General features: G+C 42.1%; 1 protein-coding gene across 4 annotated transcripts in view; it reads right to left on the minus strand.

The window, feature by feature from the left end:
- Window positions 1-2,662: 2,662 nt before the first annotated feature.
- Window positions 2,663-20,432, minus strand: part of LOC147030207 (ubiquitin-conjugating enzyme E2 E2-like) — a 181,105-nt gene continuing 163,335 nt past the window's right edge. For 3 of the 4 annotated variants that reach the window (XM_085874023.1, XM_085874022.1, XM_085874020.1), the window contains 2 exons: window positions 16,215-16,362; window positions 2,663-3,235 (listed from right to left, as the gene is read on the minus strand). In XM_085874023.1, coding sequence (XP_085730149.1) covers window positions 3,138-3,235; window positions 16,215-16,362 — 246 coding nt within the window. In that variant the 3' untranslated portion in view covers window positions 2,663-3,137. Of the gene's footprint in view, window positions 3,295-16,214; window positions 16,363-20,432 lie in introns of all 4 variants that reach the window. The other variant, XM_085874021.1, reaches the window with a different exon arrangement.

The raw sequence follows: 20,432 nt of genomic DNA on the forward strand, positions 1-20,432 counted from the left end.
GAGGCATTGTCATTTGGATCCGTCTGTCTCCTATTTCCACTTCTCTGGCCAAACCGCTGGGCCGACCCGACTGAAATCTGGCAGCAACGTTTCCCTCATGACTGCTAATCGGGATTGCAAAGCTCGTTCCAGTCACATGACAATAAGTAAATCAAAATTGTCACCTTAATGAATTTCTTCAAAAAATCTTCTCCAGCCCCACAAGTCACAATGCCACCAAATTTGGGTGACATTAGGCCAGGGCAGCTACCAATCATGTGGTCCTATTTTTTAATCTTTGGAATGACCTGGCCAAGGTTTGAATCACTGACCAACCAGACTCAGAGTGGATGCTGTAATACTAACCATAACATTTAAATGTACTGTATTTGAGAGTCTTTGTTTATTTGTATTTTGTTGGTTGGTTCTCCAATTCAGGTGAAAAGTTGGTTCAACCAGCAAGATGTGGTTGTTTAATATGGAATTTGATCCGAAATATGCTTTTATGTTTTTTTTTTTTTTTTTTTTTTACAATTTGCCCAATTCGGGATCTTTCTTACATCCTCCTTCAGCTCGTTTTGTCTCCATTTAAAAATACACAAAACCACACCACTAAAGAAGATGTTTAATATTATTAAATATCTAAATTGCTAGGACATGTCAACAGGTGGCATTTGATGGTTTGAAAAAGACTTCATTGAAATAATGAAGGAATGTTGTTTTAGATTTGTCAGATATTTCAGTTCCAACATGATTAAGCTGTATATGAGAAGTCTTCACTTGGTTTATCATCAAATTGGTTCTTTTCCCAGATGAGTTATTTCTGCTAACTTTCAAGTGTACATGGCAACTATTTTGAATGAAATTTGGGCTGCTGGAAGATATATTGACGAACATGTCAATAACTATAAACGTGCCAAGTTTTGCATGTTAAGTACCAAAAACGCCAATATGGAATAATGTTTTTATTTCGTGTATACAGTCAAGACTTGGAACACCGGACGAATCAGGATACAATAGAACAAAAGGGAACAGTGGAGAGGTGATAGGGGGTGAGGGGGGGGTGGCAACAGCAGGTTTAAAGGATAAAATAAAGGCAGACTTGGACAAATAATGGGTGTGGGAAGACATGAGGAGCAGGGGAGAATGCAGGGATGGACAAGATGGATACAGAAGCAAATTCTCAGGAAACAAATACTGGAAATTTGGAAGAAGGTGGGTGCAGAGAAGGGGGGGGGGTTAACGAGGTTATAAAAGATCATGGTTTTGGATGTGAGATGATCCAAGATGATGATGAATAACTGTATTGAAGGCCTGGAGGTAAGAATGAGATTGAAGAGATTGGGGGAGTTGATTCCATAGGTGGAAAAAGAAAGGAATGAATGAGTGGAGGTGAGCAGTGATTCTGCATTTTGTGAGTTTCACCAAAAAGGGGGTTGATGGGGGACCATGCAAGCCCCTTGAATCTGGGGGAAGGGGGTTGGGGAGGGGGGGGGAAGAGACAAAGCACAGAGAGCACAGCATGCAAGACCAGAAGACCCATAGACTTGGCTTCATTGCAGGAGATTCCAATAATCTTAAAGGCCTGAGCTTCCATGGCATTGAGATGAGCAAGATGTGAGGCAGGGGAGCCAGCCCAGAGGGCAGAGCAATACTTCAAGCTATGGATGAAGGCCTTGAAGGTGGACAGGAATTCAGGTGTGCAAAGGAAGGACTTTGGACGACGGAGGATTCGCAGGAGGTGGCTGACTGAAATGTACTTTGGCCAAGAAAGATCATGCCCAATAGTGAGACCCAGGAGTTTGAAAGACTGAACTTCCTCAAGAGGATTATTTAGAAAGTAGATCGGGGAGTTTGCCAGATACTCCTTTTAAGGAGATATCGTGAGTGCGATTTTTCAGGATTGAAAGACATTCCACTGTTTGAAAAGCTTGCCAGTTTGCAAATGTGTGAAGAAGGGGAAGAGTTTGCAGCCTGCCTGTCTGAAGGATGTCACAGCAGAAGGTGGTGTCAGCAAATAGATAGAGGATTTGAGTCAGAGATCATTGATGAAGATCAGGAATAGGACTGGGCCGAGAACATTGCTTTGGGGGCACTCCTGCCTTGACAGGGAGAGGAGATGAAAGGATTCCATCGAGAGCCACATATGGGTGACGAGAGTAGAGGTCAGTAAGCCATGTGTAGTCTCCTTGGGATTCCATAAGTAGAGAGTTGGGAGAGCAAGGCAGGATGTCAGACTTTGATGCGAGACCATTGCAGAAAAGAGATGGGGGAGATGAGCAAGGTGGGAAGCCAGATGTCAGACTATTCAAAAGCTTTGGGGTGATTTTGCTCAGGGTTTGGTGCCTATTTTGAAAATGGCAGCCATTTTAAATGAACTTCAAGTGAGCCCATTGGTTGTTTTAATCAGCTCATCAAACAGTGCAATAATTTCAAATTTGGCACTTTTAACCAAAAGTACACAATTTGGTCAATTTCCTTCATTATATTGCTCAATATTATGGATGAAATGATGTTCTGCTGCTGGAAAACAAAGCCACCACCTTCATTGGCTTGCTCTGCACGCACGCACGCACACACACGAATAATCACTTTGCTTTTTCACAAGGCTGGAGACTTTGCATACAAAAAGATTTGCTGACTATATTTTGCAAGTTATTAAAAAGTAAATTACAGGAGAAAATTCCCTGAAGCAAAATCCATACTTTATTGGAATGCAGGGCAGACACTTGAAAGCAAAAAGTTCAGACACAAATATGACAGCAGTTTTGTACAGGTGTATGAATGACAATTTTTGAAACAAAAGCTTTCCAATTGGCCAAACCTCAGAACACTGGTATCACACATTAAACCGGACAGAAACGGACACAAACATGCAAACGGCCTTTTCACAGTTCAGTTACAGATTTCCGACACTTAAATTACTCAATATGCATCGGTACTACACAAAGTAAAACTAATAGCCTTTACAGACTTACAAACACACTACATCCACTACTCTTATTTTATATAAAATCACTTTACAGCTCAAGTGACTTTACACCATATACATTTTCATAATCTGGAAAAAAAGCTATAAGCAGCTGTCCACATCCAGAATGGGTTTGTCTCCCCCAGCCCAGTCTCCGAGGCCACAGCCTTCAGGTTGCCCACGGTTTTTAAGTGGCGTAGCGCTTGGTCCACTGCCGCGCTATCCGGTCATGTTCTGGTCTGTTGGTCAGATACTGTGTGGCGATGCTTCCAACCAGGGGGTCAGCTGCAGGCACACATGAAAGGGAGGCAATTTGTCAATGATTCATTGACACTGGTGGAGATCTGAAAGAAAAGCGGGATGCCACGTCAGCAGAAGCAGAAGCAAAATCAATATCTAAGGAAAGGACTTTTATTTCTTCTGTGGTGAGGGCCACAATTTCTTTTCCCCACAAAGTTAGAATTGCATTCAAAAGGTCATAGTTTTTCAGTCATACAATGTCATAGGCAGAGCAACCGGAAAAGTACTCAAAACGATGACACTCGGGAAAGAAAGAAAAATCGATGGAATTGACAAACTGAGCAACAAGAGAAAGAATAATAATGGATAGAAAAATAAATATAGACATGAGGAGCAAAATGATGCACACCTGTTTATCTTTTGACTGGAGGGGCATTTTTTTCTCTTTTTTTAGTGCATCATGTTGGGGCTGAGTGAGTGTGATTGTGTGTGATTGTGACTGCGACTGTGACTTCGACGGAGACACTGCGACTGCGACAGCGATTTCGACGGCGACTTCGACAGAGACACGGCGACTGCGACTTCGACACACGGCGACTGCGACTGCGACTGCGACAGCGATTGACGGCGACTTCGACAGAGACACGGTGACCGACTTCGACTGCGACAGCGACTTCGTCAGCGACTGTGTCTGCAAGACAGCTTTGGATGTGAAGGGTGGCAGCTTTAAATAAGGGGGAGTGAGGGGGAAGATTTGAAAGGGAAAACAGAGGGTTGAGGGAGAGGGAGAAAGGTGTGTGGGGGGAGCTTTTGTGAAAGTTGAGTAGAAAGCTTGGAGGGAGAAGAGAGAAGTTTGCTTTGAAGAGGGAGGAGGAAATTGATGTGATAGGGGAGGTTATGAAAGCAGGCACGGCCATGGGGGGGGGGGGAGGGAGAAGAGAGGGGTGGGAAGAGGGGAAGGATTAGACTGGATCAAGGTATTGTGGAGATGAGTGGGTGGGGAGGAACACATATATATATATATATATATATATATATATATATATATGTATGTATATATGTATATGTATATATGTATATGTGTATATGTATATGTATATATGTATATGTATATATATGTATATGTATATATATATATATGTATATATGTGTATATATATATATGTATATGTATGTATATGTATATGTATGTATATGTATATATATGTATATATGTATATATATATGTATATATATATATGTATATATGTATATATATATGTATATATATATATTTGCGGATTCGCGCCCGCCAGCGTGCGGACAGCCACGTAACTCGAATCGCGGCATGTCGCCCACCGGACGGACAATCCAGTCGTGACCCTCTCGGACTAACGCCGGGAACTAGTCACGGGTGGACCTTTCGGTCTCACCACGATCGTGCCAATCAGCCCCCGCGTGGGATAGGGTTGCTCGCCAAATTCGACCTACCTAAGTACCCACACGGAGGGTAGACCGGGCGATCGCACCTCGCCGCAGGTCGACTTCGGACACGGGCCACTTTAAGGACCCGTTCCGTACTATCGGGATAACCGAGCGGTGTTATTCGTCGGCCTCGACGGTTCGATTAGTTATCGGGCGTTTTAGCCCACGACCAACCCTTTACGTGAAGCAAGATGGAGATTCAATGAAAGAAAAGACGAAGCGAAACGGGAAAACAGTTCAACATAACTCACATTTATTTCGCGATGAACGGGAAGCACACATATACAATTACACCAAAAGCACATGTAAAAGGAGAAGAAACACAATATTACACAAAAAGCAAATATAAAAGAGAAACACAATTCAGAGCTATCCGACTACCGAGCACACGGCAACACTTATACAATTTTACTTCACAGATGGTGCCGACAACACAGATACCCAAAGCAAAAGAAAAAGAACCACCCTCCAGGATGAGGGGGGTAGGCGGGCCTGGGGCCGAGACAGTGTCGGGCCTACCCGTCTGATGATGAGACGCAAAGTGGCGGTGGCGCCTCAACTCCGCGGGCCTCGCGGACAGTGTCTGGTAGGGGGTGGGAAAGGGGCCCCCTTGTCGCACTATCTCAGCGCGGGGGGGGTGGGGAAACAGGAGGGGTTGTTGATGCTCAGGGGGGGAGGAGGATATCACCCTGTCTCGGGTCCCGCGACGAGCGTCTCCACCTCGACCTCGGTCGCGCCGCCGGCCTCTCCCTCCGCAGCTCCCCGACTCCGACGCGAGCACCCCCTTTATCGCCTTCGCGATATATATATATATATATATATATATATATATATATATATATATATATATATATATATATATAGTTGTGAGCGTGCAGATGCAGAATATATATATACGTATGTATACATATATACGTATGTATACGTATATATATATATATATACACTAGAATGAAAATCTTTGACGTTGACAGATGTGCCTCTGCCCACATTATTAGATTATTATACATACTTGTACCAAGTTTGATTTCAATCCCTGAACCCAGATATAAAATATTAAATCATTCAGGCTGCCAGTCCATGCAGCCAATCAAGTTGAAAATTTAAATGTTTATATTCCACATGTCTACTGAATCATAACTGACGTTTCGCATCGATTGATATCGCAATTCAAGAGAGATTTGTTTTCTTTCAAACCAAGATGGCTGCCAGACCATGTGACCAATTAATTATTTTTGAACACCCTGGTATCCCCAAGGCTTGGGGAACATGCAAGTGAAGTTTGTCAAGCTGTTCTGCAGAAGAAGATTTTAAAATTTTATTCTTCAAAAAAAATCATAGCTGCCAAACCATGTGACAAAACCAAAAACATAGCTGGAGAACTTTTGGTTCCTCATGGATAGGCGATCATACCTGTAAAGTTTTGCCGTTATGGAGGACTTTTTGAAGGTTTCATGTTAAAAACTCGGCTGCCAAATCACGCAAGACTATGGCATCATCATTTTTTTGCCAATTCCAATTTCGCCCTAAATCGCCCTCAAATTTTCATACCGATTGGGTAGTATTTGACACATGAAAAGATGACATAAAAAAAACAACAACAAAAAAACCACTCTTGATTCCGATGGGGAGAACTTCACATTGTGCCATGTTTCAATTTTTATCATGGAACGGTTTCAGAGATGCAGAGGTCCAAAGTTTTTCCTTTTTTCCAACATGGCTGCCAAGCCACATGACCTATGACATCAGTCATCACAAAAACATTATACATGAGCAGTCACATCGATGATTTAAATTCATGAAATTTTAATGGTGAAAAAAAAAACCATACTGCTCCACTTTGATTCAACCCCGCTTCGATTGGACACCTGACCCACGATGTCCTCTTTATCAAATCAAATTCAGAAGGAGTGGCTGATCACACTTTTGGAGTTTTGCGTTGATTGGATAAAGAAACATGGCTGAGATCATGTGACCGATGTTGAAATTTTCAAACAATATTGCCATGCCAAATCGATCATATTAAAAAAAAAAAGATTTCTCTGAAACTGCTTAACCTTTGATGCGAGACTTTGCAGTGATGATCCACTACTGTTGCTGCAAGTATTGCATTTAACAATGATCTCATCAGTCACATGATATGGCAGCCACATTGGTTTTAAATAAATAATTAAACAATTATTTATCTGAAACCGTTTAACTTAACCTATCAATACTAGACTTTGCAGGTATGATCCACTGCCCTTGCTGCATACATACGACTTAAAAATGACGTTATGAGTCGCATTGGATTCAAGGAAAATAGTAAACAAATGATATTTCGGAAACCACAAGAACAATCGATGTGAAACCTTGCAGTTGTGATTCACTGCCCTTGCTCCATGTAAAGCAACATGTTTCATATTGATATGTTAAGCTGTTTTGGAGAAAAAAGTTTCTAAATTTTCGGTTTTCAAACGAACATGGCTGCCAAACCACCTGACCAATGGCATTGAAAATTTGAACTCTGCCCAGGATTAGATGATTACGTGTGTGAAGTTTCATTTTGATCGGATAAAGTTAATTTTTCTCTCCAATATGGCTGCCACACCATGTGACCGATGTCATCATTTCCACACTGTATGCAGCCATAGCGTGATACAATATTTGGTAAATTTTGCTTCGATCGGATAAGTGTTTCCAGAGAAAACATGATTTAATACTTTTCTTCAATCCGATACAGCCGCCGAACCACGTGACTTAATTATTCTTTACCACCCTAATCCAAAGTCATGGGGAACATGTTTGTGAAGTTATCCCTAAATCTCTCAAACCATTCTGGAGAAGAAGATTTTTGAAGGTTTCAGGGTAAATCCAAGATGGCTGCCAGACCATGTGACCTATGATATCTTTGTTCTCAAACTTTATTCAGCATAGATAATCGATCATTTGTGTGCAGTTTCACTTCGATCTGTAAAGCGGTTCTTGAAAGTTTTTTTTTTCAACAATATGGCTGCCAAACCACACGAGGACATGACAGATGACGACGTCATAAATTTTTCTGTGTTGAAATATTTCCCGAGATGAACCTCATTTTCATACTGATGCAATGCAGCATTCTACTTGCAGAATTTTAACCGTGTGTTTAACCAATTACGTCATCGTCAAATCGCTCTTATTCCGCATGCATAGTTGCCAGGTGCCAAGTTTAATTTTTTTTTCCATGATGCGGTTTAGTGATTAGGAGATACAGAAGCACAAAATTTTCCCATTTTTCCAACATGGCTGCAACCACACATGACCTATGACATAATTATATTTTAAAATTCTGCATAATGAGTCGCATGTATGGTCAAAATTTCATGTCGATCGGATAAGTGGTTGCAAAGAAAACAGAAAATTTGCATGTATGGACATGCTAATGTGTTGTGTTAAACTAAACAAACTAATGTGTTAAACACTGACAAATAAGACCATTTTTGCATGAACAAAGTTTTTTTGTGTTTAAAATGTGCTGTTTTTGCTTCGAACAAGATAAAATGCACACAATTAGATGAAAGATACACGTTTCTGCATTATAATAGTGATTTGGAACAAAATATGGGGTCAGAACAAGCTAATCTGTCAAAAACACTTGCATGAGGCAAATAAGACCATTTTTGCATGAATAAGTTTTTGTGTTTAAAACGTGTTTTATTTGCTTCGAACAAGGTAAAATGCACACCATTTGATGAAAAACACGTTTTTGCATTGGAATGGTTATGTGGAACAAAAAATGGAGTCAGAACAAACTAATGTATTAATGTGTTGAACAAGGTCTTCGTTTTCTAAACACACTTGTATTTAGGAAAAGACCGTTTTTGCATGAATAAGGATTCTTGTCTAAAATGTGTTCTTTTGCATGGAACAAGTTAAAATACATACTATTTGATGAAAAGCACACCTTTCTGCATGACACTAATGATAAGGAACAAAAAATGGGGTCAGAACAAACTAATGTGTTAAAGATAGTTGTATCGAGGAAAACCAGACCGTTTTTTTGCATGAATAAGAACTATTGTGTCAATTGTTAGTTTGCTTCGTACAAGGTAAAAGGCACTATTTTATGAAAACCACGCGTTTCTGCATGAGAATAGTGATTTGGAACAAAACACCCCGACAGAACAAGCTGGTGTTAAAAATGCTGGTAATTAGGCAAATAATGGTTTTGCATGAATGAGGTTTCTTGTGTAAAACGTGTTGTATTGCTTCTTACAAGCTAAAATACACAATATTTGATGAAAATATGCAATTAGAGGTTTCTTGTGTAAAACATGTTTTGCTTCTTACAAGCTAAGTATACACTATTTGATGAAAAACACACATTTCTGCATTCCTTGACTGCAATAAGTCATGGACTGAGGGTGGCTGGTTCATGGTTTCAGCTCCCACAGGCTCATCGCTGGACTTGGTATTCCAAGGCTGGCGTTGTGGCAAAGAAGATTCACCATGTGCTCGTTGATGGTTGCTGGAGGATGATCGAGAACTGCAGGGTCCACTGGAGTGCTCAGTTCCTCAATACTGACCACAGCATTGTTGTAGCAACTCAGAAGTTGAAGCTTAAATCCAGGAGAATTGTACCATCCCAGCCTAGGCTGGATGTTGGCAAGCTCAAGAACGAGGGAAGCTGAGGAGTTTGCAAACAGGCTGAGTGGGGATTTGGGGGGTCTGAGTGCTTTGTGAAATCCTGAAGAGTTGTGTAGTGCCTTCAACACCACCATCCTTGATGTTGCCAGTGGATATCTTGGAACAAACCATAGGGTGAAGAAAAAAAAATTCTCTCAAGAGACACTGGATACCATTGATCAGAGTCGCAGGGACAGGGTTAATGGCAGAGCTGAGCTGTTGAGGGAGTTGAGGCGTAGAACTGTACATGCGCTGAGGGCGGACAATGTGGCCGATGTGCGAGGAATCTGAGGGGGTAGAACATCACCCGTGGTCAGGTGACTCATCCTGCTTACAGGGGAATTTGCACATTGCGTTCCTCAAGCCCATCCCTTGGTGTACTGCAGTTAGATAGGAGGGTGGTGGGCTCTTGACAGAGGAGTCCAAAGTGAAGGCCCACTGGTCTGGTTACTTTGAGCACCAGGCTGAACCCCCAGCTGTAGAGTTTGATGTCAGGGGTGTTACAATTCCTATTGCTGACCCTCCAATCAACTGTGGTCCACCTTCGTTTGTGGAAACAGGGGCTGCAGTGAACCGGTTGAAATGGAGTAAACCTCCAGGGATCTGTGGCATCCATGCGGAACTTCTCAAGGCTGGTGGCAATGCTGTCGTCATGTCATTGCATGCAGTTCAGTGCTCTGCCTGGAACACAGGCATCATCCCATCTGACTGGAAAGGGGCCTTGTTGACCCTCTCTGGAAAGGGAAGGGTGATCGCCAGGACTGCAGCAACTACTGAGGGGCAACGCGACTCTCAGTGCCGAGCAAGGTCTTTGCTCGGATAATTCTTGACAGGGTTCGCCACCATGTGCTTGAACACCAGTGTCCAGAGCAGTCAGTCTATATACAAGAGGTCAACGATTGACTTTATTCTCGTTCTTCGGGTCCTCACCGATCGCAGATGAGTTTTGGCAGGGGCTGCTTGCAGCTTATGTTGATCTCTGCAAAGCATTTGATTCGGTGAATCGGGATGTCCTCTGCAGGATTCTTGGTCTTCATGGAGTGCCACCAAAACTGATCGATCTGATTTCTGAACTTTACTCTGGCACTGAGAGTGCTACGAGATGTGGTGATACCATCTCCGGCTTATTTCCAGTTTTACTGGCTTTAGTCAGGGTTGTGTTGGCCCCCACACTTTTCAGCACTTGTATGGACTGGATTCTGGGGAGTATGTCAGAGAGATCAAGTTGTGCTGCATCATTTGAAAATGTCAAGATCGCCTTGATTTCGCAGATTATGCAGTCATCTTTACGGAGACTTTAGATATCCTTTTGGGGGCCCTCGAGGTACTGAATGATGAGTCGGAGCCGCTGAAATTATGGGTTTCCTGGGTCAAAACTAATATCCAGGCTTTCAAAGACATGTTGGATGCTGCTATCTTGTCTATCAGTTTGTGGTGAGGATGTTGAGGTCACGGATATATTAAATTACCCTGGCAGTGATATTCATGTCTCCACTGGCTACGAGCCAGAGGTCAACAGACGTTTTGGTCGGGCCTGGGGAGTCATGGATTCATTGGATCATGGAGTCTGGTGCTGTCCGTACCAATGCAGGATGACAAAGTCAGAATGTTCAGGTCCTTGTTGCTTCCAGTCTTGCTCTCCAAATGAGAGACAGACTCTGACCAGGGATCTGAGAAGGAAACACAATTGCTTTCATATCAGGTCCCTTTGGAGAAACCTTGGCTATCGCTGGTCAGACTGTGTCCAACGACCAGTTTCTGAGAGAGACTCAAATGAGATTTGTTACCTGCATTGTCCGTGAGCATCAGCTGCAGCTGAATGGAATGTATTATATCATTACACATACTTGCACCAAGTTTGACTAAAATCTCGTCAGCCATTCCTAAGTTATCCAGAAGGAATGATAAACTGAGAACATGATGCCTCCAGCAGAGGCATAAAATATCAAGGGAAAGTTCCAGTGTCTTGTCTTGTGTAATGCTGGCCAACCTTTATGGCTGGGAGATGGTGGCATTGATGGGGAGAGATCACCACCACAGCAGCTGCAGGTATGTGAGAACAACTGGGTCAGGAGGATTATGGGAGTGAAGAGGGTGGGGAGAAGGATGATGGATGAACTGAGGGGGGAGATTAGTACGAAGCCAGTTGACATGGGCCGGATGCTTGGTTCGGATGGGGGGGGGGAGGAGAATGGCAAAAAGTGATTTGGTTGAGCGAGCAAAGTCGTAGGAAAAAGAGGTAGACCACGGTTGAGATGTGAATATTGTGTGAGAAGAGATATCAATAAGGCAGGGGTGGTTGGAGAGTGGAGAGAGTTGGCTGACGACAGAGGGAAGTGGAAGGGTATCGTGGTCAAGGAAGGGCAGAAGATCGGTACCATTTGACATCACCCCTTATAAAAGAGAAAAGAAGTTGAACACTGAGCTCTGCATGGCATTTCCAGTAATTTGCATTGTCAGTACAAATATGCTGTTGCGGCACTGCGATGCTGGCACTCCCCCACAGCAATGGCACCCAACATACAGTGGTCCTGAGACGGTTATTTCACTTGTATTCATTCAGTTATCCCTTCCTTTACGTGTTGTGGATAAATGGGATTAAATATGTTGCGTAGGTCTTTTTGTGAGGTCTTTAATTCCATTCGCTACTTTGACCTATTTTACTTTCCTATATTTCACACATGAACCCCGTCATGCATGCAAGCCACGTACGGAACAGGTGCCGTTACTGAGGAGCTCATTTTCATAAGTACACGATTTCCCCGCTCAAACCGTGCACCACTATAAAATGAACCTTCACCTCAGACCCTCACCATGCTCACAATGATGTGACAACCCTCACCATTATCACTACAATGCCTCCTAAAATCCACACAAAGACCTACGCTAAACCTCCTTGCCACAATCACCACAAACTCTTCAGTCTCCTGACCACAACTGCTTCAACCTCTCTCAACAATCCAACATCCTTACCACAACCACCATAGAGCTTCTCCCAACCTCAATACAACCGTCACAACGACCGCTAGCTCCCTGGATGCTCACAACCGTCCTTTGGGATGTCGGGGGAATGGAAGACATTGCGAGTCAGACACTTGGCATGCAACTCAAAGCGCAAACATACGCTGGGACTCATTTGACGACGTCTGGGTAGCCCTGGCATCCCGTTAAATAATAATATGCGAATAGCACCTAGCACATGTTCGTGGCTGGAGAGCGCTCCTGAAAACCTGGAAGCAACAGAGGCCATTTTTGGCTCCTGAGTCTGGCCGGTGGGGCTACCTCTCGGGGTGGCGTCTGTGGGCCAATGATTATGCTCGGTTACGCCTACAGTACATTCTGATCCAATTTTTGGCCCAAATTTTGGCTCCCCCTTCGCCCGGGCTCCAGAAAAATAGCGGCAGAGAGTGGCTCGAGAGACAGACTCTCCGAGCCAAGTACCAGACAGACTCACCGGATCGGATCGGGTAGTCGGATCCGAACCAGAGCTGAATGGAGACTCATCCAGCCCAAGCTGACAGTGCCAGTCACTAAGGACGAAGCGCCATCCAACGAGCCAAGTGAGCAGTACAGAGTCGTTGCCAAATCAACGCCGGGTCATCGGAGCTCAGCTCCCGCTGCATTCCGCAGCAATATTCATTATCGACACTTACAGATTTTCACACACGCTCCGTTAAGCTATCCTCTCATGAATCTATCTCTCCCATCTACTGTCTCGTCTATGGTAGATTCAGAAACAAAAAGAGCATTTCCGATTTGCACTCATTCACACCTCCTGTTCTGCACCTCAGACACCCCAATTCACATCCCTGCTCCCCCCTCGTAAGCGACGAGAAGGGCACTCAATAACGCATACCTCTGCCATGCAATGTCGGATCCATTGGAACATTTGGGGCCCAACACATTTTTGAAATATCATGCTACATATCGTTTTTGGCCCAATCTTTGAATGGTGAAGAATCACTTTGAAATTAAAATTTTTTGGTAACCTGATACGGATTCAGATCGTCACTAAAATCGAACCAATTCATCCTTGTCACACACCCAACCTATCCATCAAGTTTCGTATGAATCCGTCCACAACTTTTTGAGATAGTGTGCGATATATCATTTTTGGCCCTGTCTCTCAATGGTGAAGAATCACTTAAAAATTTCTAGTAGTCGGATCCAGATCCAGATCTTCACCAAAATACAATCAGTTCGTCCTCGTCACATACCCAACCTGACAACTAAATTTCATCCAAATCCATCCACAACTTTTGACATATTGTGCGATATATCATTTTTGGCCCTGTCTCTCAATGGTGAAGAATCACTTAAAAATTTCTAGTAGTCGGATCCGGATCCAGATCTTCACCAAAATACAATCGGTTCGTCCTCGTCACATACCCAACCTGACAACTAAATTTCATCCAAATCCATCCACAACTTTTTGACATATCGTGCACACAAATAAACAAACACGACGACGTCGTGCGGAGCACAACACTTGCAAAATCCATAAAGTAAATTTGACCACAAAAATAATTGCCTGGTTGAATCCAATGACCAAACATGCAACTCCTCTTCACATTTCAAGTCAATCGGATGAAAATTGAGGATTTCAGAAATACCACCTTAGTTGTTGACCTTGGTACTATGTTGACCTCAAAAATAATTGGCTCGTTGAATTCAGTGACCTGAAATCTAAATCTTTTCAAACTGCAAATCAATTGGACGAAAATTGAGGTTTTAGAAATCTCACCTAAGTTGTTGACCTTTTGACCTCAAAAAACGATAGGCTTATTCCTTATGATAAACTCGACCATGTGGTATGAAGTTTCGTGAAGATCGGTTTAAAATTGTGACCTGTAGGCAACTGACAGACAGAATAACAAACAAAATCTATCCATTGGGACCATACTCTGGACAGAGCATTGGTGCTGCTTCAGCAGTCTCCTTGGCTATTGGACACAATCCTGGACGGATCGCCACTCCGACACAGGATACCAACAAGCTGGCACTCATTTTGCCGACCTCGGAAGGATGACAGGTCGAGCCAATCCCACGTCATATTAATTCAACAGCCGAGTGGGATTTGAACTCGGGATCCTCGGATCCCAAGCCAGCCACCCAAACCATTAAGCCAATATCAGGCGTAATAACAAAATAGCCTGACCAAGATACTTGAAAAATCTTCGATTTTGCAATTAATTCATCGCATTGCTCCAGTATTTTTTTGACCTATCAAAGAAAGGAGAAGAAAATTGGAAGCTCAATAAACACTCAATACGTCTTCATTCTCTTCACCATGGAGGAAAATTATAGTCAAATTAAATCGAACATGAATAAAATGATGCAATACAGTTGACTCGCCAAATTCATCGGATCCACTCCAGTAACCCCCCCCCCAAACCACTCCAAACTTGGAATATGGATAATAGCCCCGTATACTAAGTAGTTGCATTGTGCTATAAACGCACAATATGACAATTTCAAACAGAACCATGTGGAACCACATTTACTTTATTTCTTTCAGCAGATTTCACCATTGCAGTTGACAATAATGGGATGTCATGAAAGTACAGACTGCTATCATGTGTACCCATGACAGCGGATAGCAAGCAAACTTATTCGATAGATCCGTCGTGAAAAACACCTGAATTATGGCTTTATTTCCATAAATTTAAAATTAATTTTGCAGGTTAAACAAATATTTATGCCTCCGCTGACGAAGTCGCCGGTGGCATTATGTTTTTGAGGTTTCCATACATACGTCCATGCTAGAGCTAGCTAGTTACCTCCACCACCGAAGGTGAAGGAGGTTATGTTTTCACCCCTGTCTGTTTGTTTGTTACTTGCAAAATCAAAGATTTTACAAGTACATTGGCTAATCGTTTTTGTCATTCTGTCTCCCTGTCTGTCTATCGCCTACAGGTCACAATTTTAAACCGATCTTCACGAAACTTCATACCACATGGTTGAGTTTATCATAAAGAAGAAGGCTATCGTTGAGGTCAAAAGGTCAACAACTTAGGTGCGATTTGTAAAATCCTCAATTTTCATCCAATTGACTTGCAATTTGAAGAGGATTTATATTTCAGGTCACTGAATTCAACCAGCCAATTATTTTCGAGATCAACATAGGCCAAAAGGACAACATATAGGTCCAAGGTCAACAACTTCGGTGAGTTTTCTAAAATCCTCTTTTCATCCGTTTGGCTTGAAATTTTAAGAGGAGTTGCATATTTCGTCATTTAATTCAAGCACCAATTATTTTTGAGGTCAAATTTGTTTTATGGATTTTGCAAGTGTCATGCTCTGCATGACGTCTTCTTTTTGTTTGTTCATTTGTGTGCAGCATCTTCATTTGCTGTATCATTACTGGGAATGCAGCTGTGCCACAAAATCAGTGAACCTTTGTTTTGGGCAGGAATTCCAAATTCAGCTGCGTGCCAGTGACAATTGACTACTTTTTGTGAAAGTCACCGTGGGAGGTTTAACATCCACCAGGAACCAATGCTAGCAGACAGGCTTCTGGATTAAATCCCGTTCGATGTATGACACACTCAATTGACGTAAAGCCCTGCCATCGATATACCAGGGTGACAGTTAGAAATTGAACTCAGAATAGGCTGCTAAAAAGCGAGTGCGCTTGCTACCTGAGCTATCCTGCGAACCACAGAAAGGCAAATAATTACGTGCAAGTGTTAAATAAGCTGAAATAATTTAAGTTCTAAGTGACAGGTTATCTGCTTAGTAATCCAACCTAAGGAAGTTTAAAATGAAAGCGTACGTCTTCGGAAACAGTGCACATACACTACCTCAACTTCATGCACCTGCACAGACAGCTGCAAGACATATCAGCAACAAGCATGAATAAACGAGTACTGCGTATGGATACCAGAGGTCAATTATCACAAGGAGACTTGCTTACCAGGGTTAGCATCTGTCAGGAGGGAGCAGATGGACAACAGCACCTTGGAAATGGTTAGAGCCGGACTCCAGTTGTCCTTAAGGATGTCCAGGCAGATCACCCCTTGGCTGTTGATATTACAGTGGTAGATCCGTGTGCGGAATGTAACCTGCAGTGCAGAACAAGTTGATGCCAATCTTGTGAAAGATGTTCACATTGACAGAAAGACGAACCAGTATGTACGATAGGAAGGAAGTGGAAAATATAACAAACACACAAACACAAACACCTCATAACATGCTTCACAAATTGCGAGACATACCTTCCCAAAAGCGATAATCCATATACCATCAAAATCCTTCATATTGACAGGCACTTCTAAAATCGATAAATGCCTCTGCAGTTATGTTTGCCATTTGTTGCTGAAGGCTGCTCATATGCAACATATACACACCTCGGTACGTGAAATTGTTCGTAGCGTAGGAGCTGCAACCTACACAGTGACTCCACTCTTGAGATTGCAAGTAGTGCAACTTCAGGTCAAGGAACATTCGAGAAGACCAGACTACTGGCTACCACAGTTTAGCAAGTACTTGAAATTTGTTCATGGTGCCGGAGATAACTCAAATAGTGCTCTCAGAACACCGTGGAATCTTTAACGTCCACCAAGTAATGGTAGCAGAAGGTTCCACAAGTTAATGTTTATCTGAGGGATGGAACACTGATGCAACACACTGTCTGAAAAGTAGCATTCGACCAGTCTTTTGTAGAACCAAGATATAAACCTGGACTGGGCAACTCAAAAGTAAGCGTGCTCCCTCTGCACCATCCGGTTGGACATTGCCTCTGCAGTATTAAGTCTCTGAATATATAGACTACATACATTCTAGTATGCAAAATTAATGCAGATTTAGACATCACACCCACCCCAAAGCCTCCCCCCCTTCCACCTAAAACACATTCTTACTTTGATTTCTCAACATCCCTTATAACTCTGCAAATAGCTTTCATACTTCCACCCACACCACTCCCTCTTCCCAAACCCTTGGACAAAAAAAATGTCAGTTGGACAAAACAAGCAAATGAAAAAACATACAGGAAAAGAGGAGAAAGAGAAGGGGAGGAAACAAAGTAAACCTGCAATGAAGAAGGTTATGTTAGGAAGGTTTGACAGGGGTAGAAAAGATCATGGGGAGAATGGGGGATGACATGAGAAAAAGTGCACTGCTTGGTTGAAGCCCTGGTGGGAAGAGTGCGATTGAACAGTCTCAGGAAGGCAATTCCAAAGACAACATAAAAGAGGAACAAACGAGTAGACGTATGCAGCAAGCTTGAATTGTGGCCGTTAAATGAGAAGGGAGGGTTACTGGAAAAACGAGCGTGCCCTGCATGAGCTGGGGAGGGATCAAAAAGCAAAGGGAGTTCGACTGGAGGAAAGGTGGGGGTAAAACAAATTTAAAAAGCCACAAAACCATCTGCATTTTGAGAGCAACAGGTCAGCATTATTATTAAGGCAATCCCAAACATGGTCACAAATTGTTTTATCAATAAATTCATGCATGTAGCAACATACAGCCTCAGGATTATGGAATAAATCTACAGACAAACAACTGAGGGCTATATGACAATTAAAATGTGTTGCAAAATCACAATGAAACCAATGCAAACAACAGCTCATGCATTACTTTACACTACAGTCATGCCCCGCTTAACGACGTTCCGGGCAATGACGGATCGCATATACGACGGATCTGCCAGCTATGAAAAAAAAAAAATGTAACTGAAAATTTCCTATCGCCGAGTGATGTAGCCTCGTATATAAATAGCACATACAATTATGTACACTGTACAGTACATAATACTTCATAATGATAATAAACGACAGTGTGGCCCTGTTATAATGCGATCGTTGAGGTCCTTAAAATGTCATCGCGAATAAAGCGGGGTCGTGCTAAATCGGGATTCAAGGAAATCGGCTTTCAAACTGAACCGATGTTTGCACGTTTATCTTTGAGCAAGTAAATTACCTTTGTATTGAAGAATTCCGCGAATAAATCGTTGTTCTTAGTCGACATTAAAACACATTTGTTTTTAGTGAAGCTTTTTATGTTGTTAAATCAATCGCACTGTTCCGAAAATATATATCACAATTGACAGGTGCTCGTTTCTTCATTTATAAATTATAACATCGATGCAATGATTACGTATTTATAAAATCCAAATGCTAATTATTCACCTTTCTATAATCGATGCGAGAGGAGATTGTAAGCTGCTGCTAATAACACCGATGGCCGTCATGAACAGCACAAAGGTAAATCTCACGTGTCTTCCGTCTCTCTTGGATGTGTGTTACAATTACCGACAGTATTCAGTACAGTAACATGCTGTACAGGTTTGTATCCGAGGAGCAATAGGCTACACCATATAGCCTAGGTGTCTAGGTTTGTGTAAGTACGATGTTCGAAAACGAAAATGAAAAAAAAAAAAGATGTTCGCACAACGACGACGTCGCTTAACGACGCGTTTCTCAGAACGTAACCCCGTCGTTAAGTGGCGCATGACTGTATAACATTTTTATTGCTGGTTTTCACCCCCATCTCTGTTTGTTTGTTTGTAAAGGTATTTTCAAAAACTTGTGGACGGATTTATACAAAATTTGGAGGAGAGCTCGGGTCTGTGACATGGACAAAATGATTAGATTTTAGTAAAGATCCGAGTCCGAATGCTAGAATTTTTAAAGCAATTTTTCACCATTGAGTGATGGGGCTAAGAAGACATACAGCATGCTTTCTCAAAAAGTTGTGGACGGATTCGGACAAAACTTGGTGGGAAGGTTGGGTATATAAACAAGGAATAATTTATTTATTTTGATGAAGATCCAAATCCAGATCCAGATCCAAGAATTTTTAAAGCGATTTTTCACCATTAAGTGTCGGGGCTAAAACGATATCTCAAAAAGTTGGACAGATTCGGATGAAACTTGGTGGATGACTTGGTTATGTGACGAGATCAAGCTGATTAAATTTTATTTCAGGTCTCTATCCGGATCCGGCCTATCAGCGGGATACAAAACATAAACAAACTAATCAGCCTGGCAAAAGTATGCACACTACTGAATGCCCTTCTAGTATTAATAATTATTCTTAAACATTTACCATCCCCCTCCCCCACTCCCTTTATTCAGTCTGACACAGGAACCTAATCCCCCTTTTCCCCATTTAAACCGAGGTGTCAGTGTTTGCGAATTCTGAATCCGTGAGGCTTTCCCAGAACGTAACCCTTGTGAACACAGAGGGCTGTGTGTATTTATAAACTTCACCATAAATTACACATCAATGAAAAAAAACACAAAATTCTTCGATTATTCAAGTGTCATGGAGGAGTTAGGTTTATATACATGCCTATTTTAAAGGTAGAGGGTCAAGCTTATGTTATTTTTCAGTCTTCATCGACATACATACAACATGTGGAAAAGGAGGAATTGTAGTGAAGTGAAATTAATGGAAAGCTTATATTAAGGAGCAAAGATAAGAGAGGGAATGAGAATAGAGATGGTGGCTTGGGTGGGAGGTGGTGGTAAAGGGAGGAGAGAGGGAAGGCACTTGTATGCTATAGCATCAGATGGGTGAAAGGTAATGGGTAGGGAAGAAGGATAACAATTCTAGTATTTTGCAAATGTAATAGGTGGAATGAAAAAAAAAAGTGGCAGTACCCAAGGGTGCTCATCTGGTCATGGCTGGAAAAGATATGTATTCCGATGCAAAGTTTAACCGATTATATTTTGGGGTCAAAGATCATGTGACCTTCAAATGAAAGTAGCAGATTTTCGTTTTGATCAAACATGGTACAAGTGTGTATGTACCATGATGCAAAGATGAACCGATTAGATTTTGGGGTCAAAGGTCAAAGCCCATAAATGACTTTTAATTAAAATCATTTTGTTACCCCCAATAACATGTCAACCACTGAAGGGATTTCAACCAAACTTTGCACAAGTATGGACTGCGATGCAAAGATGAACAGATCTTCAATTTTAGATTCAACAGGTCCAAGGTCAAAAGTAATGTGCCCTTGGTAAATCATTTTGCAGACCACAACTCGAGTAATAAGCATCTGATGTTCCCTCTTCTACTTATCTGTCTTTTCTTTCTCGTGCTCTCTCTCTCAGATGAAGTTTAACTTTTCATGTGACTTTTAGTTGAGATCAAGCATAATAGTGGGTTGACATCTAATGTGCAT

Source organism: Eptatretus burgeri, chromosome 3 (assembly GCF_056783735.1).
Source record: "Eptatretus burgeri isolate ZD-2024b chromosome 3, Ebu_testis_v1, whole genome shotgun sequence".
In the NCBI taxonomy this organism is placed as follows: domain Eukaryota; kingdom Metazoa; phylum Chordata; class Myxini; order Myxiniformes; family Myxinidae; genus Eptatretus; species Eptatretus burgeri.